This window comes from Loxodonta africana, chromosome 2 (assembly GCF_030014295.1).
Source record: "Loxodonta africana isolate mLoxAfr1 chromosome 2, mLoxAfr1.hap2, whole genome shotgun sequence".
In the NCBI taxonomy this organism is placed as follows: Eukaryota; Metazoa; Chordata; class Mammalia; order Proboscidea; family Elephantidae; genus Loxodonta; species Loxodonta africana.
The window spans coordinates 123806862-123833868 of record NC_087343.1 but is presented as its reverse complement, the minus strand read 5'-3'; the positions used below and the strand labels follow the sequence as shown (position 1 = coordinate 123833868).

Sequence of the window (27007 nt, the reverse complement as noted above, 5' to 3'; positions counted from 1 at the left end):
TGTCTAACTGCTTTCTTGACATCTTTACTTATACACTTAATGGCATCTCAAACTTAACTGAATTCCTAATTTTCCCCCCAACTGCTTCATGCCCTGCCTCACACAAAGTCTCTCCTATTATAATGTATTAGTTTCCTATTGCCTTTGCAACAAATTACCACAGACTTGGTGGCTTAAAATAAGACAGATTTATTCTTTCACAGTTCTAGAGGTCAGAATTCTGAAATCAACTTCACTGTGCTGAAACCAATGTGTTGGCAGGGCCTTGCATCCTCTAGTGGATCTGCCTTTCCCAGCCTCTAGAGCTGTATTCCTCGCATTCCTGGCTCATGGCCAGCTTCTGCCAATGGTCATACTTCCTTCTTTTGTGTTGTCAAATTCCCCTCTGTCTCCCTCTTATAAGGACCCTTGTGATTTCACTTAGGGCCTACCCAGATAATCCAGGATAATCTTCTCCTTTCAAGATCCTTAACTTAATCACATCTGCAAAGTCTCTTCTGTCACAGGTTCTGAGAATTAGGACTTGGGCATTTAGGGGCCATTATTCAGCCTGCCACACGTAGTAAGTGGCATCACCATTCTACAGTTGCTTAAGTTAAAAAAACAAAACAAAAATTGGAGTTATCCTTGATTCCTCTTTCTTCCAAGCCTTACATGCACCCCCTCAGAAAATCTTTAGGGCTCCATGTTTAAAATATATCATGAAACTGATCACTTCTCACCACCTCTACTGTTGACATCATCTCTTGCCTGGACTACTTCAGTGACCATCTCCCTGCTTTATCTTTGTTTGTTCTTAACACAGAAGCCCTGTCAACTCTTTAGAAATGTGAGATCATGTCACTCCCCTGATTAAAACTCTTCCATGGGTTTCTATCTCACTTTGGATTTTACTTTAAGTCCTAATTGGCCCTATATGAGCTGGCCTTTGTTTACCCCCGACTTTGTGGCATCCCACTCTTCCCCTCATTTGCTATACTCCACCCATACTGGCCTTCTCTCTGTTCCCAGAGTCTCAATCCCACTTGGCTTTTAGATCTCAGATTCTATCCACCTCCAGAGAGAGGGCCAATCTAAATTAGGCTTCCAGTTCCTCTGTCACATTTTTCCCCCCACACAGTCCTTACCGTTTACTGTTCCCTAAAATTCTGACTTATGGTCTCTCTCCCCAGCTAGAAAATACGTTCGAAGAGCACAGGGACTTCATTGCTCATTCACGACTGTTTTTCAACCACCTAGAGCAGTGCTTGGCACACAGTAGACAATAAATACTTAATGAATAACTGCACATGAATCTTCTCTTCTTCCCCCCTCCCCGCCCATCTGACCACCTCCCATAGGACCTGGGGAATGTGCAGAAGGCAAAGAAGAACGTGACTGGAATTCGAAGTCTCCCCCAACTCCCTTAAAGAGATATACCTGTAAGACTTTCTGCGCTTGAACGTCGACCACAAGGACTCTGCTCAGTGCTGGCTGGGCTACATAGAGGTACCGGTTCCTGACATTGACTGCAGATGCCCACTGACATGGCCGGGTGGCACGTTCCTCTTGAGGACAGATTTCTTCCTGTAAAGGAGATAGGCTGCCATATATCTTCTTTATCCCATTCTCCTTCCCTCCCCCCGCCCCCACCAACATCTCTGGTTCCCTCTCCCATGACCCTTCTGTCTCCTTTTCCCTCTCAGTATCTGTTGGCTCCACAGAACACGGCAGACAAACCCTCCTATAGCACCAGCTTTTTCACTTTTGTGTTACATTATGCTTTTTCTGCTGGACAAAGTGGGCTTCTAGTCTAGCAGAGAGGCTTAAGAGAAGGCTAGAAAGAGGGTTGTTGTCCCACTGTGACACTCCTGTGAGGTGTTTGGGCATTTTCTAGATGAGAAACAAATATCAGGGATTGTTCCATAGCTCACCATGGATGGCCCTGTGTTGCCTGCAGTGTCTTCAGAACCTCCTCACTCTGTCTTGCTCTAACTTCTTATCCAGGAAAACGGAATCCTGGTTAGGACTGGAAAGATCTCTCCCAAGGCACAGGTGGGGTTATTGCTAATACATGAGAAAATTAGTGCCCAGATGTGACTGGCTGCAATTATTTAAACCTAACTGCTAAAACTAGAACCATTCTTTTGAAATGGCTTCACGGCTATTATGTGGAGGTAAAATTGATCTGAGGTAGCACTTTTAAAAAATGATTAATTCAAATGAAACAGCTTAGAAACAGCTGTTTCCAAGCTACAAAAGTGAGGAATTCAACAGCCTGAGAAATGGCCAGAACAGCAGTACAACGAGCTTGCTTTAGGAACTTGCCCAGGTCTGTCTACTTCCTCCACCATCTCCATCACTGCTCACCATGCTGAAGACAGACTGTACATGTCCCAGGGAGTGACCCCTCAGGAGGAGGGCATGTGGGGGATTTTAGATGACCTTTTAGATTCAATGCCATACTTCTACCTCAAGGAGCTTAGTAGAGGAGGTAAGACCTTCACATGAGAAACCGACACCACAGGCAGAAGGGGATAAAAACCAAAGGGACAGAGGCCTGGTATGGGGTAGGGGAGCACAGCCCAGGAAAAGCCTCCTGGCGGCTGGGTCTTAGGGCTGGGAGGGCTTTCCTGGGTCCTCCACCAGCAATCATCTCTCCTGCCTCTGCATGTTACATTACCACTTTCTACCTGGGCTCCTATCTTGTTCATAGCACTTCTGACACTCTGGGCATTCACATGTTTTCACACTCTTTCCTCTAGCTCCCTGAGGACCTCCAAGCTCTCCTATACTACCTAGCTGACTACTCCTTGCTTTTCCAAACCTGGCCTTCCTTGGGTCTGCGACTCCATGTTCTCTAGGCCTCCTTGCCACTTTGTTTGCTTTCTTTACCCAGGCCTCTCCAGCTTACCAATGCCATTTCCCCACCGCCTGTGGCTGTTTCTGTACATGTGTTCCATGGGCACCTCAACTCAGCCTATCCCAGGCCAGCCTCATCTGCTTAACAGCAAGCTTATCTATCCTGTTCCTGGGAGACCAGCATCTAACCCAGGGCCCGGCATGTGGCATAGGCCTGGTAGAGTGTTAGATGAATGAACTGTATTCCCCACAATTGGCTCCTTTTCCTTCTGTGTGAAGGGCACTATTCTCCTAACAAGCCAGTGGGTCATCATTATGCTCCCTGCTGGTCCTACCTTAAAAATAGCTCTACAATCTACCTAATTCTTTCCAGTCCCACTGCCACCAGTTTAACCTGGTCATCACCCTCTCTTGCCTGGGTGATTGCGATAGCCTCTTCACCCACTTCTCTGCTTCTAGTTCACCCTTTAATCATTACCCTCTCCAAGGTGCTGTGTGCCTTCTAAAGCCATCTGATCATGGCCATCATTGGCTTGACTATTCTGTGTTTCTCAGAGCTTTTAGGATGTCATTAGAACTCCTCAGCTTAGCACATCTTCATGTGCTTTGACCTTTGCCTACTTTTCTGGGCTAACCTTAGGCCTATTCCCACACCCATTTTTCCTCCAGTCATTCAGAAATGTTTGTGGTTCCCTGAACATGTTGGGCCATTTATGCCTCTGTTCTCCATCTCATGTCACCAATTCCTACTAGTGCTTCAGAACTGAGTTCAGGCAGTACCTCCACCAGAAGCCTTCTTTGACTTTGTCTCCCCAGGTCAGGAGAGGCCTCCCTCCTTGACTCTGCCAGTGCACCCTGCATATCCTTGTAACAGCACTGTGTGGTAGCTGTCTGTGTACACTGCTGTCTCCACCATTTGATTGTGAATTTCTGGAGACCAAGAACCTGTCTGTACCCCTGGGCCTTGCCTAGGGCTCAGCACATGGATGTGTCTGCTGGATGAAGGAATAAGAACTGAAACTCTCAGCCTTAGACTTGGAACAAATTTGGAACTACACCAAGTGCAGCAAACGGAATTTCGGAAATAGAGTGGCACACATGGTTAAAGGTTGACTTTTAGGGTTTTGTCTATGTATGATGTAGAAGCTGCCTCAGACACAGAAACTTACATAGCTCATGAAAATCTTCTCAGTGGGTTTGAGGTGCCTCTGGATCTCACACTCCTCGGGGTGAATGACAATAATGCCATTGTCAGAGAAGACATAGAACATGTTTCCCACACTGAGGCCTGGAAGAAGCCAACACAATTCCAGTTAGGCTCCCAGCAGCTGGCCCCAGGCAGGGTCACATGCAACATTGAGCGCACACAAACTCAGCATTTGGATGCAACTGGTGCAGGCACAAGATGAAACTTCCTGGTCAAGGCAGGCTGAGGTAATGAACAGCTAGCTTACAAACACCCGGGCTTGGTGGTGGGTGTGAGGCATGGGAAGAAAGGGCCCTTGAGGGCTGTGAATCAATAAAGCACATCACAGACTCTGCAGTGCCGAGGCCGGCCTCCCTGACATGCACATCTGCCCTATGTCCTCTAGGGCTGGTCCCCAACACAAGTTTCCAAATGAAAGCTGGCCATATGTTTGGCTTTGACACATGTTTGACCTTTCCTGTTCTGAAAGCCTCCCTTGATCGTTGGTTGTAAGCAATCCAGTCAGAAGGGATCAGAGGACTCCAAAAAAACACAGGCTTTATTTGATTCTTAAAATACAACTGTATACAACAGCACTCCCTGCAGCATGGTGTCCTAAAAATGCTTGGGAGTCCCTGGGTGGAGCAAACACGTAACGTGTTCGGCTGCTAAAAGAAAGGCTGGAGGTTCGAGTCCACCCAGAGGTACCTAAGAAGAAAGCCCTGGCATCTGCTTCTGAAAAACCAGCCATTGAAAACTCCATGGAACGCATTTCTACTGACACACACAGGGCGGCCATAAGTTAAGATGGATTCAACGCAACTTTTTAAAAAATTTTATTATGCTTTAAGTGAAAGTTTACAAATCAAGTCAGTCTCTCATACAAAAACTTACACATACCTTGCTATGTACTCCTAGCTGCTTTCCCCCTAATGAGACAGCACACTCCTCCTCTCCACCCTGTATTCCCCATGTCCATATAACCAGCTCCTGTCCCCCTCTGCCTTCTCGTCTCGCCTCCAGACAGGAGCTGCCCACATAGGCTCATGTGTCTACTTGAGCCAAGAAGCTCGCTCCTCACCACTATCGTTTTCTGTCTTATAGTCGAGTCCAATCCTTGTCTGAAGAGTTGGCTTCAGGAATGGTTCCAGTCTTGGGCTAAGACGGTCCAGGGACCGTGACCTCCGGGGGTTCCACTAGTCTCAGTCAGACCATTAAGTCTGGTCTTTTAATGAGAATTTGAGATCTGCATCCCACTGTTCTCCTGCTCCATCAGGGAATCTCTGTTGTGCTCCCTGTCAAGAAAGTGATTAGCGGTAGCCAGGCACCATTTAGTTCTTCCAGTCTCAGGCTGATGTAGTCTCTGGTTTATGTGGCCCTTTCTGTCTCTTGGGCTCATCTTTACCTTTGGTGATCTTCATTCTCCTTTGCTCCAGGTGGGTTGGGACCAATTGATGCATCTTAGATGGCTGCTTGCTAACGTTGAAGACCCCAGATGTCACTGACCAAAGTGGGATGCAGAATGTTGTCTTAATACATTTTGTTATGCCAGTTGACCTAGATATTCCCTGAAACTATGATCTCCAGACCCTGCTACTCTGGCCTTCGAAGCATTCAGTTGTATTCAGGAAACTTCTTTGCTTTTAGTTTAGTCCAGCAACTGGTTTTTTAAAGAATCCTGTGGCTGGTACTCTTTTGTCCTGGCCAGTCTGGGCTGGCTAACTCCTCCTTCTTGACAGCTAGCTCATACTTCAGTCCTGCCCCATTTTTTGTGGCAGCCCTGTGCCAGGCGGACATAGACCACGCCTTGGTCATACCCATCTGTCTGCTCCCACCCAGGCTGAGGACCATGGCTGTCTGGGCAGAAGATCTACCTCAGACTATCAGAGGAGGGGCCTTAGGGGCCAGCTAGTTCAGCCTCCTTATTTTAAAGAAAAATGGAGGTCCGAGGAGAGGAAGGGGCTTGGTTGAGGCCACCTGCTTTTGTACTAAAACTGGGGTTGGATTCCAAACCCTTGCTCCTGGGCTCTGTCCCGTCACTCTGTCTCTCCATAAAAGGTAAACATGGCACACAGATAACTAAGGGCTGAAGTTCTCATTCTCTCTCCCCTTTCTTCCTTCTTCCCTCCATTTTAAAGCTAGAACATTTAAAAGGCTTCCATAAATTTTAAGAAAATTAAATATACAATGAACTCCCTCTTTCTTCTCACGCTGAAAAAACCAGTACAGTGGTTTCATTGCCCATCTGGGTTAAGTTTTTAGTGAGTTAGAAAACGATAAGCCAGGAAAACAGTTGCACTTCCTCCCAACAGCTCTGCAGGCAGTTTTCTGGGCCTCGGGCCCTTGGCAACAGGGAGACCTCAGCGAGTGTGGCCTCTGGGGTGGCTTGAGGTCCTTGACTGTGATACAGCCCTGCTGCTCCAGGTTTGTGCTGCGAGTGGCTCTGGGCAGGTGGCTCTAGCTTGAGGTCAGCCTCTCGGGGATGGCAACTCCAGGGAGGACTGCGAGCCCCATGGGAGTGCAGGTATGCTGGACAGCCTGGTGAAGCTGGCAACCTGCAGTGCCTGCTCTCTGTTCCCACAGCATCTGGGGGTTTGGAGCAGGTGACATAGCATGACTTTGCTCTGACCCCATCTGTCTCGCCCACAGCAGGACCTTCTCTTCCATACTCTCTCACCTGGCAAACTTCTTTCAGTCAAACCTAGGGGCCAGAGTGGATCAGTCCCTGTAAACCACAGACCTCAGGAGCTGCTTCCTTGGGCTTCCTGGGAAATCGATAGCTGGAAGAGCCAACATAAGATTGAAGACTTAATAGAATCCACATGGGGTTGGTAATGGATCAGTCACTGTAAACCACAGACCTCAGGAGCTGCTTCCTTGGGCTTCCTGGGAAATCGATAGCTGGAAGAGCCAACATAAGATTGAAGACTTAATAGAATCCACATGGGGTTGGTAGCTGGTGCTATATTACAGGCTGAGCACAGTACCTTGCCCACAGTGGGCACTGGAACTGGATGCTCAACAAATACTCATCCAACAAATAATTGACTTCGTAGGAGGCCCCCTGGAAGGTTCTGTCTGAGTTTAGCCTCTGCTGAGGGCTGTGAGAAGCTTTCTTTGCTTTTGTCTACTCTCATCATCTCTTTTCTCCTACTGAGATTTGCCAGTGCTCTGAGGCCAGTGTCGCTCTGTCTCTGGGCCTCGGGTTTCAGCAGCACAGGGTATAGGCATCCACTGGTTTTCTCAGTATCCTAGCAGAATTGGTTCACCACCTAACTGTCCAACATTATTAGCACAGCGCCAGCCAGGGGGCTTTTGGGCCTCTGTGCCTGCTCCGCACTCCACAAGGCCTCCCCGCATTCTTTGTAATTCTCCACTTTCGAAACTGTAGCCCTTGTTGCAGTAACCTCACCTTAGAAAAACCAAACCTCATAAAGACATGAAGCAAAAGCTCTTCAGGTGCGTGGTGGTTCAGGCAGCCCCAGGCATGAGCGAGGGCCTGTGATCACCAACTGTTGCTCTGACTTGTTCGTCCCAGGACCCCTAGAGCCCTTTGGCAGCAATTCCTCATTTTCTGGCCTCTGCCTTACTTCACTCCCTGTTTCAGCTTTTGTGCCTGACACTCAGGAGATTGTTCTGATTACATGTTTGCATGTGTGTGCTAGGCTGTAGGGAACACCACACACAGTTCTTGAGAAAAATCAGGTAGGAAAAACACTGGTTTTTAAAGAGGGAGATTTTGTACTGAACCCTAAAATTGCATAATGCATTCTGTTGCTTCTCATTCTCCAGCTTTGCCTCCCAAACTAGAGAACATGTGACTTTAAGGTGGTTTGGCTTCTCTGGTTGCAGGCTCACAGATGAGGAAAGGGGCCCAGCATGCACACGTGCCCCCAGCAGGGACTCAGGCTCTGGAAGCAGCTCCCATAGGTGTGCGCTGTCTTTCCAAAGTATAGGTGGACCCAAATGAAATTGTCAGGACTAAACCACTTCTGACTTGCAGAGATGGCAGTACTGATTCACCTAATTAGCTAAAGATTGATCATTAAAATACATACCTTAAAATCTACACAGCTCAAAATGGAATTGTACAGATACCACGGTAGCTTTTTTCTTCAGCATTTCCTCAAAGTACCCTTAAGGTACAGCTCCCCTCAAGGGGATCTGCAACGTCTTTTGTTTTTTACCAGTGCAAAACGAACAACGTGCTAAACCTAACATCGATACCAGGTAGCCAAATGGTTAAAGTGATCTGCTGCTAATTTAAGGGTGGTGGTTCGAAACCACCAGCAGCTCTGCTGGAGAAAGATGTGGCAGTCTGCTTCCGTAGAGATTCACAGCCTCGGAAACTCTCTGAGGTTGCTATGAGTCGGAACCGACTTAACAGTAGTGAGTTTTTTGGATTTTGTTTGAAAAAATGTTTAAGGCCCAGATCTGGCTGGCAATCTCTGCCGAATGGTCTACTTCAGCTGGAAACTACAGGCAGCTTTAAATTGAAACTTTCCATTTTTACATCTGCCGTTAGAGACACCACTAGATTTTGGATCTGACTCCATATGTGTGCCATTTCAGTTTGGCATTGACCTCCCCTCCCCATCCAGAGGTGACGTGGCACAGTGGGCCCCCCATATGGTACTGCTTGGTGTCTGGACAAGCTGAGGGAGGCTCATGGAAGGATGGCCCTTTTGGAACCACAAACACATGTGATCACAAGCACAACATAGAACAATTAAGCTGGGTACCTTCCTCTCGCCACAGAATGTTTGCAACTGTGGCGGTGGAGAATTGGGAACGCGGGAACATGATTGAGGGAAGGAGAGAAGAAAGCAATGTCAAAACCTTCACTGTAGTGATTCAGCTTATGAACACACTGGTACCTAGTTCATCATTTACAGAATTGGCTCCACTCACTGCCCAGAAATAATACTTGGGGGAAGGGAACTCTGGAGATAAACATGCTTCCAGGTCTTGAGATCCTTTTGATACCTGATGGATCTTTGAGATCAGACCCTAGGATCACAAAACCTAATGGATTCCCACATTTGATTGGTGATAAAGAATGAGCAACATCTCTCCCAGATTTCCTGGATTATAGGAGAACTGATTTTTCCACTAGAATTCTACCCCTTGGAAGACCCTCAGAAATACTTCTGATTATCTCCCTTTGATGATAAAGACTTAGCTTGCAGTCTTTGACCAAGGGAAAAGGATTGTGACCAAGAACCGTGTCTGTGAAATCACACCTGCAGGCCCATTTGCAGAGCAGGGACTATAGGAAGAGCACACTTAGCACACAGGTGGGCTCTGATCCCTGGGGTAGAGGCCAGTGCATGCCCAATGGTTGTACATGCATGCAGGGGCCATTGCGGGATGGCAGTGCCTGGTGGGGGGACTGAATGAGGGATTTTGCGGGTGAGGGGCAGAGGCTTAGGCCAGAGAGTAAGTATGAGACAGGCTGGGGATGGGATAGTCCTTGTGGTCCTGTCTGTCTGCTGCCCATAGAGTTTGCCTTGTGTATGTTGTCAGAGCACTCTAAATTTCCAGGGAGGTCTGCTCACCCCTGGGTGCCCTCTGTCCCCAGAGCTTTGTGCACAGAAAGATATGGGGTCTACCCCTGTCTTCGGGGGTTCAAGATCGGCAGCTGTGACCCTGGTCAGTCAGTGCCCCCCCCTTGCTACTCAACACCCACCTAACCACTTGATGAAGAACTTAAAGAGTGGACTCACGGGTCTTTCGAGCCGAGTCTTCAATGAAGAGTGAGGAAATATCTTCATCCACACCCACCTCATTTTTGGCAATGCAGGTGTATGCCCCGGTGTCTTCATACCGAACGCTGCCGATGTGGAGTTCACTTCCATTGGCTGCAGAAAGGACAGCGCTCAGGGTGGCCTGCCTGGCCACAGACCCCAGCCACTTTCCTACCCATTCGCTTCATGGGCCTTGTGGAAACACAGGGATTAAAAAATATCAGGGAAGCCAATATCCCTGGCATAGCAGAAATGAACTGAGTGTGACCTGGACCTGATTGACAGCTTCTCATCATTGCTCTCAGAAGTCCTGTGAGACCTGTGTGAGCCCAGATACCAGAAAAATTTGAGGGGACACTTGTTCACTCCCGATGTGTCTGACTTGGAAATGAATTATGCCTTTCATTTCCATTCTTGGGGAAAGAGTATCAGCTGGAGCCTGATGGAACTATCACGAAGGGCGCCAAGGGCAGTTCTTACCTAAAAGAGAGAGCTGTTTAGACATCTGGGTTGAGACATTCATGCCGTTCTTCAGCCAAGTGATTCTGGGCATGGGAATGCCCTCTGCGTGGCATCTCAGGCTGGCTGCCACCCCGGGCTCCTGTGCCTGGGTCTCCGGGTAGACGCGGATAACAGGCGGCACTGCGGGTGACAGTCAGCGCTGGTAAGTGGAGGGCCTCACCTGACCTCGGGCCTGAGGTTCAACCCGAGACCCTGCTCCTGATGGGTGAACCTGAGAGAGGACTCTGGAGTTCTCTTCTTACCCAGCTTAGAATGATCCTGTTTGGCAACTCAAGCTCTAAAAGAAAGGGCTATAAAATGGATTGCAGGCCATAAATAAACACGTCAGGCTTTCATGAAGGCGTAATTTATGGCTTTCATCATTATTCTAAATATGATCAGAAAGACATCCAAATATTTAATACTGTTCAGCTGCTACATGTAAAGAGCAACAGCCACTGAAATTTATTTCTGAATGAATAAAATTCAGATACATTATTTTTGTTATCGGAAAGCCATTGGACAGGGGCTTAATTTCTTGCAGGAAGTACTCAACAAAGCACTTATGGGCACTGACTGGCAGGGCTACTAGTTACATCACTGCTCCTGGCACGTCCATTGATTTTCCACCAGGCCACTTGTATTTCTCCACCTCCTACCCCTGGGAACATGGAAGAAAGGCTAGGCATGCCCTCTTTGGCTTTAGAGTGACCCAGCTGTGGTCCCTAGTGGTCAGGTTTGGCACCGAGGGTGTGGCCTGGCAGACCCACCAGGTGAGCCTGGGTGGGCCCGGCTTCTGCTCCCTCCACAGAGCTCCGATCTTTCTCACACAGGGTGGCTGAGGGGGAGGGGCCCGGAAGAAGTAAGGCCTGTCCAGGAGGACCCTCCTATTCCTGTCTCTGGTCTCAGAAAAATAATGATCAATTTCAATGGCATTGATGTCTCTTATTCATAAGGGAGTCCCTGCGTGGTGTAACGGTTAAAGTGCTCAGCTGCTAACCAAAAGGTTGGAGGTTCAAGTCCACCCAGAGGCACCTCAGACGAAAGGTCTGGTGATCTACTTCGAAACATCAGACATTGAAAACCCTATGGTTCTACCCTGACACATATGGGGTCACCATGGGTCGGAACTGAGTCGATGGTAACTAACAACAATTTATTCATACATTTTACTCTACATACTTCGAAAAAGCATTTGTGAGAAGTTATGGTAAAGATATTTGGAGATTAAATCAAGTAAAATAAAAACAGACACTGGAAAGTTGAAGTGCACCACTTTCCTAAGGTTATCTGGAAGTTCTTGTTGTCTGATAAAATAAGCATCCCAGTACTTTAGGGGAAGGTTTTTCCACTTTCTATTTGTTCACAGTTCTCCTGGAGAGTCCCGGGGTGTGACAGAGGGGCCTTGTTATGATCAGGCCACTGAGGACAGAGGAGGTAATTGGCGTGCTAGCTGAAGTACCTCTGGAAGGCTGCTTAGAACGTGAGAGCATATCTCTCTTCTCTAACCCCTTCTTAGTTCAGAGGAAAGAAATACTAACTTATTTAGGAAACGCCGCTACACTTTTTTTGGTGGAGGGTGGAACAAGGTTCAAGTTGAACAAATGGTAGACTTTTGTCCCGGGGAGGCTATAATTTAAGAACACAGAGATGGAACTTGGGGCCTAGGAGCACTGGGCAGTGGGGAGTTGGGGAAGGTGATAGAGCACCCCGGGTTCCAGAGTGGGCATGGCTAGGGCTGGAAAGGGGGGAGTGGAGGTGGGGGGGAGGTTTAAACTTGGGCTCTTGCTGGATCAATGTATTATTTATACAAGCCTACCTAGCAACCACAAAGTAAACCTAAAGAAATTGGGGGAAAGAATCAATAGAGATCGCAGAAATGAATCAGTTAGAAAGCCCCTCAAAACAGTAGAATTGATAAATAAATCTAAGAGTGAGCTGTTTGTAAAAACCAATAAAAGTCGAATTTCTGGAAAGTTTGATCAATGAAAAAAACAGAAAAAACAGATGGGATTAAAAAATCTGAAATGACTCTATTTAATCCTGTTAATAAATATGGCAATTTCAGCAAAATGGGTCCTCTGAAAGGACAGTTAAAATTTGCAACACTGAATAAAGAAGGGAAGATTCTAAAAATTCTTAAAAATTCAAAAGACACCAGTCTAGTTTTATAGACAGTTCTTTCATACATTTAAAAAACGTTTACGGAGTGGATAATTCCTAGAGCCTAGAACAGAGAAGATATTCCAAATTATGGAATTAATATAATCTGTAGATCAAAACCTGAGAAAGAGAGCATAAAGAAGACCACTACAGACCTATCTCATTAAAAAAAAAAAAAAAACTCATTAGGACGAGATATACCCAAGTCCTAAGTAAAATATTAGCAAATCAAATCTAGCATGGTATTGAAAGAATATACTGTGACCGAGTATAATATGTTTCAATGGTTAAATATTGGGAAATCTATAATTAATCATATCTAAAGTCAAAGGCAGTCAAAGGAGAAAAAATTGATTCTCTTGCTAGACACTGAAAGGGCCTTTGAAAAAGATTTGAAATCCATTTCTTGGGAAAAAAAATATAACCTCTTAATAAAATAGGAATAGAATGTATTTTCTTCCTACATTGAAGAATGTCTCTATAAAAAGAAGAAACAGCACTTTCTTTTAAGAATGGTGAAACATTATGTCAGGCAAAAGGAAAAGAGGCAAATCAGACTCTCAATATTACAGTGGATGTTGTCAATGGAAGGCAAGAAATGAGTTACAAATATTAGAAAGATGGAGAAAAATGATATTTTACTTGGTATCCTCCATGTAATGAACCAAAAAGTAGCATGGATTAATAAGTGAGTACAGTAAATTTTTTTTTTACAGTAAATTTATAGCTTCCTTTTTTTTTATACACCAGCAGTGACCAGAGAAGAAATATAAACCAAAAAACCAAACCCACTGCCATCAAGTTGATCATGACATGAAGAAAACCATAAAATTTCATTGACATTAAAAAAAAAAAAAAAAAAAACTTGAATAATTGAAAGATATATTCTTGGATAGGAAGACTTAATTTTATAAAGAAACAATATACTCCAAATTAAACCATACATTTAATCCAATTCCAAAAAAAATCAATTGGTGGGTCTTGACAAAAACAATTCTGAAATTCCTCTAGAAGAAAAAATGTACAAGAACAGCTGAGGAAATTTTGAAAAATGAGAATGATGACTATCATTTTGCCATACCAGGTATTACAAAGTATTACGATACCACAGTGTATTTTACTCTCTTCATATACAACTTTCTGAAAGGAAACTTCTCAGAAATGTTGCAAAGCTAGGATGGTGAGTATGGTAAAAACCTCAGGACAGAAGAGGGCGGAAGGTAGGTGGGTGAGAGAGGGAGAGGCGTGGAAGGGCTGAGGGAGTTCCAGTCTCTGAGTCTGGCACCACATTAATGTCTTGATTGATTTTACAAAGCTCTGTCAATTCAGTATCATGCAGCCAACGTTTATTAAATGTCAACCAAGTGTAGGGTCTGGGTTCAACCAAGTGTTAGGCATTATAGACCCAGCATTGAATATGGTAGCCTCAGTCCCTTCCCTCATGAAGTTTTCTGCCTGGGGGGAAGGTGATTAAACAATTAACTGCAAGTGTGATGAGTGATACCAGAAAGGGGCACCCGGGAAGACTTCCATTATCAGAATAGTGAGGAGGATCCACATTCTCCACCCACCTCGCAAAGGAAATGCTAACGTTCCAGACTCCTGTGTTACCTGCCCTTTCATTGACGGAGGGTTTGTCCCGGGAATTGGAAACTCAAGAAACATGGTTGGCCTCTAAATTCGTGGTTTATGGCCTGGCTTCCTCGGCGAAATGACTAGTGGCCAGCACCTTCCTTGGAGGATGGCCTGTGCCTCAACCATGAACGTTGACAGGAATCCTGTGGACCCATAATGTTTTCAAATTCGAGTGAGTATCTGAATCACCTGGGGGGCTCATTAAACCACATTGCTGGGTTCTACCCCCTGAGGTTCTAATTCAATAGGTCTGGGATGGGGGCGGAGAATTTGCATTTCTAACAAGTTCCCAAGTGACACCCTGAGTCAGGAGTCAGACCTGATTGGGAAGCTCTCTCAGACCAACTCAAGGCTAACTATGAAACGTACTGCATGGCACTATTCCAGAAGAAGATGAAGCCAGACTAAAAGTCCAGGATATGGTACAATTCATTCGCTTAAAATTATACGAGCATCGACTAAATGCAAGGCACCTGGGTCTCCACAACAGCGATCAAAAGGCTGCTCACAAATGCTGAGAGTAAGACGCACTCTCTGCTGGCCCTGGGTTCTCCAGGAGCAGACATCAGGGGGAGCTGCTCCTAGGGGTAAGGCCACTCCTCCCCTGACCTCCATCCCTCCATCTGCAGGACTAAAGAGGCAGCCTCAGAAATCTGCATGCTCCACTTCCCAACACCCCCTCTCCCTAGTCTTGCTTCAACTCTCTAATTTGGGATCATCAGGGCTACTCTCATCATGCCCTTTATCCCTGTTCATGTTCATCTCTACAAGGAGTGTAGGCTTCTGGGCCATCCCTTACTCCAAAATCTCCTATTGTGTGTTCTGGAATGCATGTTCTGTCATTGGCAAGATCTCCTCTCACCTCAGGCTACTCTCCTATGAAATGCTCTTTCACCTTCTCATGTAGATGGAAACCTTTCTCCTGAGGACGCTGCTTCTCCTGCAGCCTGTCATGTGGTAGTCTTTTTTTCTCTTGTACTGCTGGGTCGGGAGGTGGGGCAGGTGTCTTCCTCATTCTCCATTGCCACTCCCAGACCATTAGAAATGCCTAATTTTAAATCTCATGTCATGCTAACCTCATTCCTAGATTCCATCCCCTCATGCCTCATGGAAAACATCTTTCTTACTCCTGCACCACTTTCCCCATTTCTACTGGAACTGTCCCATCAGCCCATAAAATGCTTGTATTTCTCCCATTTTGAAATAAAAAAGCCCTCTCTTTACCCTGACTTCTTTACCCTACTCTGCCCCATATTTCTCCTTAAAAATACCCTGCTATGGATTGAATTGTGTCTCTCCCCAAAATAAGTGTCAACTTGGCTAGGCCATGATTCCCAGTATCCTGTGATTGTCCACCATTTTGTCATCTGATTTTCTACGTGTTGTAAATCCTACCTCTATGATGTTAATGAGGCAGGGCTCAATCTACAAGATTAGGTGTGTCTTAAGTCAATCTCTTTTGATATATAAGAGAGAAGCAAGCAGAGAGACAGGGGGACCTAATTACCACCAAACAAGAAGAGCCAGGAGCACGTGTCCTTTGAACCTGGGGTCCCCATGCTGAAAAGCTTCTAGACCAGAAGAAGATTGGTGACAAGGACCTTTCTCCAGAGCCTAAAGAGAAAGCCTCCCCCTGGAGCTGGCACCCTGAATTTGGACTTCTAGCCAACTAGGCTGTGAGAAAGTAAATTTCGGTTTGTTAAGGCCATCCGCTTGTGGTATTTTTGTTACAGCAGCACTAGATAACTAAGACCTAGCCTGATGAGTTGTCCACACTTATGGCTCTAGTTTCCCTCATTCTCTCTTGAACCAACTTCAATCAGGCTTCACCCCTCCCCTCATTGAAACTGCCCTTCTGCAGGTCATAGTGACTTCCATATGCGGATCCCACCCTAGTGGTCAATTCTCTATTCTCATGTTACCTGATCTACCTGCAGCATTTGACCCAGCTGACCCTTCTATCCTTGAAATACTGTCTGCCTTGGCTTCAAAAACCATATTCTTAGTTTTCTTCCTCTTCTTGGTCTTCTTTGCTGGTTTCTTCTCTTCTCCCAGGCATGGTTGGTCAGGGGCATTCTCTAGCTGCACTCATTCTTTGTGAACTAATCTACCAGCCTATTGACTTTAAATACCATCCTCTCTATGATGCATCTGGAATTTGTATCTCCAGCTCAACCCTTTTCCCTAAACTCCAAACATAGACACCCAATGCCTGCCTGACATCTCTACTTGGATGTTCTGGCAACAGGTCACAATTAACATGTCCCAAATGATCTCTGATCTTTCTTCCCCAAACTTGCTCCTCCTACCCTCTTTCTCATGTCAATAAAGGACAACTCTTCTCTTTGTTCAGACCAAAACCTTTTGGAGCCCATCTTTGACTTCCTCACCTCCTTTTCACAAATGTCACCTTCTCAGTGAGGCCTTCTCTTGCCACCTTCTCTAAAAACTCCACCTTTTACCTGACTCATCTTATTCATCTTCTGGTCTTTATTTTTTTCCTTAGTACTTTTCACCCTTTGACATGCTCCATGATGGCAGGGATTGTCTGTTCACTGGTGTTTTCAGTGCTTAACCCCCTGCTTGGCATGTAGAAGAAACTCAGTAAATATTTGTTGAAGTGATGATTAAACCGGAGACTTGAAGGATGAGGTGGAGTTGGCCAGCAAAGAGGGGTGGGGAGCAATCCCAGCAGAAGGAAGAATCAGTGCTGGCTGAGGGTCAAGAGGACAGATGTGTTGGGGTAACTGAGAGAAGTTCATTGTGGTCGGACTGTGGGATGAGTGGCAGGGTGGGAAGAAATGAGGTTTGGAGGTGCCTGTGTGCAGATGTATGTGTATACATGAATGTGAGTGTGGCCATGAGCTATGTTCAGGATTTTGGACCTGGGGACAAGAGTGGCAACCAGTAGGTCAGGCCTCCTCTCTTATTTTTCCTGAGTGGTTGGTGCAGAGGAGGTTGAACAAGCACAACCAGACCAGTAGCAATGAAAGGGGGTCCTGCAGATGGTTCTAGGGACTCTGGACTAGAGTGGGGCCAGAGGGCTCTGGGTCTTCCCAGATCAGTGCCCTGCACAAAGGAGGTTGTGATGTAGGGGGCAAGTCCTTAGGTGCCAAGAAGATCTGTCAAGAAACCCATCTTGCCCTGACCTGCCACCAGGTTGGGGGTTAAGGAGAGTCACATTGGGCTGTGTAAAAATCATTCAGTGGTAAACTTGATGAGGAAAAAACTGGCACAAAGATGTTAAAAAAATATTACCCCATCAGTTGGGTGGAGCTCACCCTGTGCTATGGGACCAAACTGTCCTCAGGTGTGATGAGGATGAGTCCCCACTTGAGCCTGCGGTTGGGTGGGCAAGGCTCCAGGCTCTCAGGGAGCACCTGGCCATGCACCTGCCCAGCCCCTCTTCACTACAGCCAGAAGCTGGGGCTCCTGCCTGTGCCTCTGAATCCAGCCTCCTGCTATTCAGGCTTGAGGTCCCTAGCAGGATGGGAGCAGGGCGAGAACCCTGGGCAGGGAGGCATTTCCTGCTGTGTCTCTGAAGTTTCCAGTGCCCGTGGCCCCTTCAGAGCAAGTTCTGCACCGTCTTTGGTGAGAAACTGAGAAAGCATCTGGAGTCCCCGGGTGGTGCAAACAGTGTACTTGACCTAAAGGCTGGTGGTGCAAACCCACGCGAGCTGCCTTGGAAGAAAGGCTGGGTGATCTGCTTCGGAAAAGCTGCAGCCTTGAAAACCCTATGGAGCTCAGTTCAACTCTGCAACCCGTGGGCTCACCATGAGCTGGAATTGACTGTATAGCAACTGGTCTCCTGGTGGGGGCCAGGGTCTTTTTGGGGGTGGGGTGGGGGGTCATAGCTTTCTACCAGCAACATGGCTAAGACTCAACTGGTTTTCTTGGGCCCCCGTCTTCCCTCTTCCTTTTGTGTTAATCTGCACACTAAAAATCACTTGACATTAATATATCCTGGGTAAACACATTCATTTTCTTTTAGATTTGCAAAACCTTCAGGTGAAAACATTTGAGTATGTAACGCAAAGGCCCACTTTCTTTGGGCAACGTTGATCATTCCCCAGGTGAAAGGCAGCATAAATGTGTCCTTAAGTAAGAGGTACAGTAACAAAAGTACTAAGCGGAAGTAATAAACAGATTTGGGAGATTATTGGGAATGAATTGCTGCTTGTCTGAACTGTGGGGAGGTCGAGGGTGTTTTTAATTTAATGGATTAATCACTTATGTCTGAAGTGCTGCTCCTTTCTATGAAAGCAATGTGGGGGGTTTGTACGAAGTTATAAATCATGTCAGTGTTTGGGCCTCATATCTGGGAGGCCTGGTCTATGGAATACTTATACTAATAATTTTGGGGAAGTAGCAGCCACCTGGAAGGGTCCCCTTTTGGTGACCAGGTGGCAATAGAGTCTTGGGTGGAGAAGCCGCAGAAGATGGTGGCCTGATCTGTATATGGGTTCCTGCCCCAACCACCAGGGAGCCAGGGAGTGGGGCAGCTCCAGGAAGCAGAAACCTGTGTCTTTTTCTTGGCTTGGCAAGTTTCTCTAGGTCTTGACTTTCCCATCTGTATAATGGGCTAGAGGCTCTCTGAGTGGTCACCAGCTTGGCCCATCTGTGTCAGCCAAATACAGTTAAGTATGGCTTGAGACAAAGCCAACATCTCCCCCATGTCTGCCCGACCTTGGAGTTTGAATGACATCCTTGGCCAGGCATTTTTCTAAGCGTTTTACGCATATCACATCTCACTAGGCCTATAAGGCGGGAGGTACTTTTGTTACTCCCATTTTTACAGAGAGCTTATTTACTTGCCCAAGACTGCATGTCAAGGGTGAATGAGCACCAGGCTTGAGTCCAGGTCTCTCTGGCTCCAGATTTGCTCTCTTCAGCCTTTGCACAGAGGTGCTGCCAGCTCTGGTTTGCACTGTGCCTAGGCTGGGACAGTCCCTACCCAACTCTTGTTCCCAGGTCGAGGTATCTCCATCTTTCAGGCCTAAAACGAAACCCATTTCTGTCAAGTTGATTCTAACTCATAGCAACCCTATAGGACAGAGTAGAACTGCCCCGTAGGGTTGTCAAGGTTGCATTTTTTCCCAGAAGCAGGTTGCTACATCTTTCTCCCATAAAGCAGCTAGTGGGTTCAAACTGCTGACTTTTCAGTTAGCAGCTGAAGGCTTAACCACTCTACCACCAGGGCTAAAGGCCATGTATTAACTCAGAGAAGCAGCGACTGGCCAGGGACCTCCCTCTTCCCTTCATCATTCACCCCTTCCTGTCTTCCCTCTGACTGAGGAGAAGACCTGAAGGAATAGACATAGAACGTTGCTCCTTGTCCACCTGTCCCAGGCACTGCCTCAGCTCAGTAAGTCACAGACCATCTGCCAGGCTGAGGGGACCGAGGTGCACTCAACCAGCACTACTGGGCAATGGGACCTAATTTTACTCAAGCTGTTCAGGACCATCGGTCATGTTTTTGGCTCATGCTTGGGGTGAATGGGGAAAAGGAACAAATGACACAGATGAATTTGTTACTGGCTCTCTCTTACTTCCTCACGAGACTTCTTAGCAAGGCTGCATTCCCTCTAACCTGAGTACCAACAGGGCCTTCCCAGGCCTTCCTGCCCGAAGGCTAACCCTCCTTTGGCACCTGACTGTGGCCTACAAAATGTTCCATGCCCACTGCCTCTGTGAGCCTTCCACAGTGACTCGGTCCTCACTGGGCTTCCCTGCTGGGAGCCTGCGCAGGACCTGGAATCTGCACAGCTGTTTTCTGTGCCCCACCTGGAGCTGAAAGACACTGATCTATGCTGCTCAACAACTTTAGTCCTTCTGAGGGCAGGGCTGGGCCTTACATTCACAGCCATTGTTCCTGCTTCAGTGTTTTGCTAGGCCAGCTGTTTCCGGCCAGGCCTGAGCTTAGCACTAGCAACAGAGACGAACGAGGCAGGGTTTCTGCTCTCTGTTCCCCAGACAGAGTGCAATCCAGAGACATTCAACAAACACCTGTTGACTACCTTTGCATCCCACACCTGGATTCTCCGATAGTAACAACACAGTGCTTGGGCAGTGCCGGCATCAAGAGTCTGGGTTTTGGAGTCAAGACCTCCTCTGCCAGTTACTGTGTGGGTCTGGGTCAATCACTTAACCTCTCTGAGCTCCCATTTCCTTATCTGTAAAACAGGGATGGTCCCTAGTGGTTATTCAGTAAATGTTCCTGATAATTGTGTCTTTCATACCATTCTATTTTCAACAACAGCTTCCCAAACAGATACAGCTTTCCTCCCTCTACATCCAACTCAGCAAGTTTAACTTCTAGAACACTTTGAAAACTTCTTGGCTCCAGGTATCATGCAGTGGCCTTGTGCCCTCAGGAGGCAACAACTGGCCTACTTTAGGATAGTGTTCCCATAAGGGAGCTGATTAATGGACCCAAGTACCACCCAAATGCCCTGGAGTCAGCCCAGCCCAGGGACCTCATGGGCTCCTGAAGCTGGGGCCACCCTGATGGCCTAGCCCAGCCATCTGGGGGCTGAGCATAATGAGCCAATTTAATGAGGTAGATAACCCATCACAGAGTACATAAGTCCCGGCGTGTTTCCTCGGACTCTACTGACAGCACGTTGGCTGGAAGAGGAATCTTAAATCTCATAGCAATTAGGAAATGGATCTCAAGTGGCCTCTCTCTGGGTCTCAGCAGGAATGCTCTTGCTCATTGTTTAGACTCTGATGGGTCAAGTGCAGCCTCTTCAGCAGACGCTAAGAAATCTCCCGGCTTGTGGTGTGGAGGTGGTGGGGGGAGAACTTGAAAAGAACTTGCCAATGTCCACTATACAGCCTACTTCCCACCTAGGAGGAGAAGTCTATTCTTTACTTTGAGCCCTGGAACACCTTATGGTGTTTGTGGGCTGTGCTCCTGGAATTCAGCATTGGGAGTGGGGAACTGGCTCCGTTCACACCATGAGCCCAGAATTCTGGGGGGATGTGGCACAAGAGCACTCCTGGCACCATGGACTTACCACTTACATTAAGAAATTTGAGACTGCAAAGTCTCCTCCAGAAGCTCAACATGTCTACAGGTTCTCATCTGTGAATTACTCAGGTTCCTTGGCAGGTGGCTCCCCTCTCCTCCTCAAAGATCTGCTTTGGAGGATATAAAATGAACCCCGGCTCTAGCCCTCTCCTTTTGCCCTTGCTTCCTGTGAATTGGGGTGGGGGGGTGCAGAATGGAACTGGGCTGGGGATCTTGGAACATTGTTTGATTTCGCTTTTCCAGGTTTGTCTGAGTAGCTGAGGGATTGGAGAGAGCCACTTGGACTTGTTTCACCACCAAATGTTCATGAATACTGTATGAATTTTGCCACCCACCCTCACTCTTGTGTGTCACGTTGCCAGTTTGTAAATGGTAAAGCCTTCTTCATGCTGCAGAGCACAAGCTTGATCCCAGGAGCAGCACCTGCTGAGAGCAGGGCCTAGACACAGCCAGCCTGTTGCACACTTAGATTCTCAGCCTGGGTTGGCTTTCCTGGGGGTGTCAGAACTGGGAACCTTTGGGTTGTTTCTGGTGAAATGCAGAGATTTCATTATAGGCCTGGGTTCAAGCCAACAAGTACACTAGTGAGACCCAAAAGGCTTAACCCATATCCTAGCTCAAGGGAAATCCTAATAAAGTATGGCTTAGGCATGTATGAATATAAAAAACCCTAAAACATCCTGTGGGGGACATGTAGAGGGAAGCTTAGCTTACCCAGTTGCCCTTAAATGGCTTTTCACCCTGAATCCCAGAGGTGAGCAAAGCTGAACAGCACGAAGTGATCATTCTCAACATCTCGTTCACTTTCTGCTCTGAGCCGAAGCTCTGACCACCAGCTGGCACAGGAATCTTGGGGCTGACTTGGAGCTACCACAGACTTCCCTGGTTCATGAACATCCTGCTTAGGCCTGCTCTGGGATGTGAGTGCTGCCCACGTTGGGTTTGGTTGGATAAGTCTAATTGCACTGGGGGGACTGATTTGCTACATGGGCATAGTTTGTGGGCACCCTATGGCTCGTTTGCTTTGAAGGCTATAGAGGCCGGATGGCAGTGGCCAGCAGTGTGGTGCAGAGGTCAGAGCATGGCCTTGGGTCCAGTCGGACACCTCTTAGGTCACTTACCAGTTGTACGACCTCAGGCAGGTGACCTTACCTAGAAAATCATCCAATGGATGGGAGAGTTCATGTGAAGTGCCTAGCAGAGGTATACAGGGATTGGACAAAGTAAGTGCTCGAAAAACACTGGCTGTTGTAATGAATGATGTTGTAATCAGGAGGGGGTGGGTTTTTCCAGGTTTCTAGGAGTCATGGCAATGCAGGGACCAGGGAGAACCAAAGAAAGCCTTCCAGGCCTGCTCAGCTATGTCCTGGATTGGCCTAAGATGAGGTTCATCGAGACTCTCGGGGAGGGAGATGGAAACAAGCTCTTGTTGGAGGAAAAAATGCCCCCAAACTGAACAAGCGATACAGTTCCACACCGCCTGGAAGAGAAGTGATAGTTTTTAGACAGGTTTTGCTTCTCACTGGATCCAGAGACCCTGGCCTCTCACCAGCGCCACACACCAGGGTACAAGCCACACTTGACAGTGGCCTTGGCTGCTGAGCACAACACCCCTAAATGGCCACCTCCATTAGCATGTGGATTCATTTCCTCAGAGGTGGCTCTGGGGGAAGCCAAAGCTGACAGATGTTGCCCTTTCCCCACCATTCCCCTTTACTTACGGAAGAGATGAGATTTTGGGGGGTTAGATGTTCCTCTAAGAAGACAATACAGGAGGGGACAAGGGTTGCTCTGAGCAGCATTCTGGGAACGTTTTGAGGGGGCGACACGCATGGAGCCATTTACTAACCATTCACCTGCAGGACGTGGGTCTGGAATAGCTCCTCGTGGCCGGAGGCGTGGCAGGTGTAATTGCCCATGTGGATGGTGGTCACCTTGGTGATGTACAGTGAGTCATCCTCTCCGAAGTCCTGCACGAGGCAAAGAACACAATGAGACTGGTGCAAAGAACACAACTAAGTAGGCTGGGGAGGATAGCTCATGTCACGTGGTTTGCCAGCAAAGCAGAAATCCTGCAGCTGTGAGGGATTTCCTTTCCACCAACACCCTTGCTCCAGTCAAAGCTACCTGCAGTGGAGTGCTGGCGTCTGCAGCCAGGACACCATCTCCCCTCTACTTTGCTGAGATCCTGTATATCCATTTTTCACATGACACCTCCTCTATGAAGCCCTGCTTGAATACCCTCTACCCCAATACACATACTCCCTCTCCATTTCAGCTAACTCGAGCATGTCCTCTTCCTACTCATTTTTCTGCCTGCTTGTGTCCTTGGGATCTTGTCCACCTGGTGAGAAGCTCCATTTGTTGGCAAACTTTTTCTTAAAGGGCCAGATAAATATTTTTGACTTTGTGGGCCGTAAGCTTTCCATCAGCTGCTCAGCTTTGCCACTGTAGTGTATAAACAGCCACAGACCATTTGTAAGTGAATGAGCATGGCTGTGTTCCAATGACGTATTTAAAAAAAAAAAAGATGGTAGGTAGAATTTGGCTCACAGGTAAGAGTTTGCTGACTCCTGGCTTAGATCCCACCTTGATCCCAAAATGATGTCAGGCAGCTTGCAGAGATCTAGGTAGCCCAAGAGAAGATAAATAGAACTATAAGGGTGAGGAGGGCAAACAAGAACAGGGGCAAGGTCATAAAACAGAGCCAGGAAAGGCTGATGCCCAGGGGTTCCATAAGAAATGGCCCTATAAGCCGGGTCATTATGGCCTCTGTGGCTGCACAAGGCAGGATCTATCTTATTGGGCCATTGCACAGGGGAGGGACAGGGCAGCAGGGGATACTTGGCTGCATCAGAGCCCCTTGATGAGCACTTGGCACAGAGCACTCCCCAGGGCCTTTTCCACCCACCATGTGCTGTCTTGCAGAACCATGCACAAAACTGCTCCCTTCCCGGCACCAACTGCAGACATGCCAGGAATTGGAATTCTCCAGTGTTCCGTGGAGATCCCTCACCAGGCTTGGCCTTAGCTACCAAACATCTCCAAGGACATGATGCTCAGAGCTGACAGGACGGAGACGGTCCTCGCTCACCAGGGAGAAACGGGGCTGGACAGTGTGGTCTGAGAGGAGAGATGAGGAAGCCCAGCAGCTGAGATGTGGGAGACACAGGTTTTAGTTTGAGCTCTGCCACTGACCAAGGTCACCTAATCCCTCTAGCACTGGTTTCTCCACCTGTAAGTTGTGACAATACACGCGTCCTGCCTGCCACAGGGAGGTGTTCGGAGAATGCATGTGAGTCCATTTTGGAAGGTGGGGAGAGTGACATGCATGGGGAATATGATTTTTCTTGGTATTATTAACAGAAGATGCAAAACTCCTTTTGGCTCCCTGAAACCAAACCATCCCCCTGCCCTTTCTAAGCTGCTTTTGCACAGGAGCAATCTGGCGGCAGGAGGGCTGGGAGGCCACTAGCCAGCGTGACACAAGGGTTGTCAAAGAGCAGCTGCAGGGCAGCTCCCTGGGCCAGATGCTCCTGCCTGCTGAAACGCTGACCACCTTGTTCACACTTCAGAAGGGCCCGGGCACCACCATCATGAGTTCCTTCAGAGATGCTGTCTGGATAATCACCCAGTGAAGAGGTGTGCGTCCGGCACAAGGCTTGGGGTAGGGCACAGGTGGGATGGTGGATAGCGGATGCGTGCAGCCTGCTTTCAGTATCAGGAAAATAATTCTCGACAGGGATCCCAGTGGGGTAAAACATTGGTGAGGCTGCTGGAACCCTGTGAGTTTGCTCTGAAACATTGCTCTCCTTAAAACAGCCCATTCCTACCACTCTGCGGAAGCCTCAATAATAAAAATAAAACACGAGCTACCTCATTTGCCCTGTCTCACAACAGAGTCATAGAGGGTTTACACCTGAGTTGCTTATGAAAAGTTAATGGTTAGTCAATTCTGGAACCGACATATTTCTAGTCTAAGCTGTTTTCGATGTCAAAACCTAAGTGGTGAGGGAAATATATTTTGCCTGGAATCTTGATAGTAGCATAGCACCTTGGAAGAGGGCTGGGAAGCTGGGTGAAACACCCACCTGGAGGGGAAGGGCAGGAGGCTTGGAAATTCCTCCATGCCTCACTTGGTTGGTTCTACAGTGAACTCCATCTCAAAGGACAAAACGAGATCTGTTTGCCGAAATCTGGTGCTGGGAACCCATTGGCATTTGCCCTGCACACTGCCTTCCTGAGCCTTCACGTCTATGCCCTTCCTCACTGAGGGCCCTGAAACCACCTACTCCCACCCCAGCCTTGCTCTTGTAGGTGCCTTGCTGGGGAAAGGTTGCCTGGTTACATGGACGGCAGTATTCCTCAGGCGGAGAATGCCCCTGCATCCTGAGGGTTGGCCTCCCTGTTCCTCCTGCAGGAAGAGCACGCGAATGGCAGGGGGAATGGTTTAGTGTTGGCTCCCACCCCACAGGGATTTGGTTTTTTGTTTTATTTTGTTCTATGGCTTTTGGTTTTCAGGAGGCCAAGAAGAGTTTTGCATCTTTTATTAATAACAATGTAGTCCCTGGATGGTGCAAACAGTTGTGCTCAGCTGCTAACCTAAAGGTTGGAGGTTCGAGTCCACCCAGAGTTGCCTTGGAGGAAAGTTCTGGTGATTGACTTCAAAAAATCACCCATCACAAACCCTGTGGAGTACGGTTCCACTCTTGACACGCGTAGGTTACCACGAGCCGGAACTGACAGCAATCGTAACAAGAAAAATCACATTTCCCCCATGTGTCATACTCCCACCTTCCACGGATCCCACAGACCAACTGCACAGCCCAGTACTAAGACCAGCTCACAGTTCCCAAGTACTTACTATTATGTATCAGAAAACCTCACGCGTGTTACCTTGTTTAGTCCTCAAAAAACTCCTGAAAACCAAAAACCATAGAACAAAACAAAACAACCAAATCCCTGTGGGGTAGGGAACTAGAGCTCTCCTTCAAAATATATTCTGAGTGTGACCTCCTCTCACCATCTGCACTGCCATCACCTTGGTCGCAGCCACCATCTTATCTGGGTGACAGCAGTGACCTCTACCTCCGCCCCTGCAGTCTCCTCTCTACACAGCAGCCCGAGTGGTCCTTTAAAGCCCATGTCAGCTCACGCCCTCCTCTGCTCAGAGTGCTCTCACAGAGACAAGGACCAGCACGCATGATCTGCCTCAGCCCCTCCCTCTCCTGTCCATCCCATCTCTACCATCCCCTGGTTCATTCCGCTCCAGCGCCCGCCTGGGCTCTCTGCTGTTGCTCTCACACACCAGGTGTACTCCCTGCTCAGGAACTTTCCACTTGCTGCACTCTCCTCCCTAAAGGCTGTCTGTCTGGCTCTCCCTCTTCTTCACGTCTGTTCCAGTGTTATCTGACTGTCCTCTCTGCAGCCCCCTCCCCAGCCCTCCCACTTCCCTTCCCTGCTAATTTCCCTTTATGGAACTTATTACCAGTTTCCTACTATCTGTTTTTTGTCTTTACCTTGTTTGGCATCTGTCTCACCTGCTAGAATATGAGCTTCACCAGGGCAGGGATTCATGGACACTGTGTTCGCAGCTGTGTCTCCTGTGCCCAGCAGATAATAGGCTCTCAGTCAATATTTGCGGAATGGACTGTACAAGGCACTGAGCTAGGCTTTCTTTAGGGACTGCATTCTCGTTCCAGTTCTTTGGGTTTGGGAACCAAGGTGTCCACCTCCTGCCTTCCCATCCATCAAAATGCTGCCCTGTCACACAGGTTCAAAATGTGGTAGCTGACAGGAAAGACAGAGATGATCTAAGGTCTTCTGCTTCCCCACCCTGCCTCCTCCTCCACCTTGCAGCCCCCAGGGGTGACTCGTGGCCCTTTGGTGTTCCTCAGGCCA

The 27007-nt window shown here is 47.7% G+C and overlaps 1 protein-coding gene across 1 annotated transcript in view; it reads right to left on the bottom strand.

The window, feature by feature from the left end:
• The window catches only part of FSTL4 (follistatin like 4), a 486914-nt gene that overhangs the window by 19581 nt on the left and 440326 nt on the right, over positions 1–27007 (bottom strand). The window contains exons 8-13 of the mRNA XM_003405014.3: positions 22956–23076; positions 10255–10416; positions 9754–9888; positions 8770–8796; positions 4011–4129; positions 1420–1566 (exon numbers count right to left, since the gene is read on the bottom strand). Of these exons, the coding sequence (XP_003405062.1) occupies positions 1420–1566; positions 4011–4129; positions 8770–8796; positions 9754–9888; positions 10255–10416; positions 22956–23076 (711 nt within the window). The remainder of the gene's footprint in view (positions 1–1419; positions 1567–4010; positions 4130–8769; positions 8797–9753; positions 9889–10254; positions 10417–22955; positions 23077–27007) is intronic.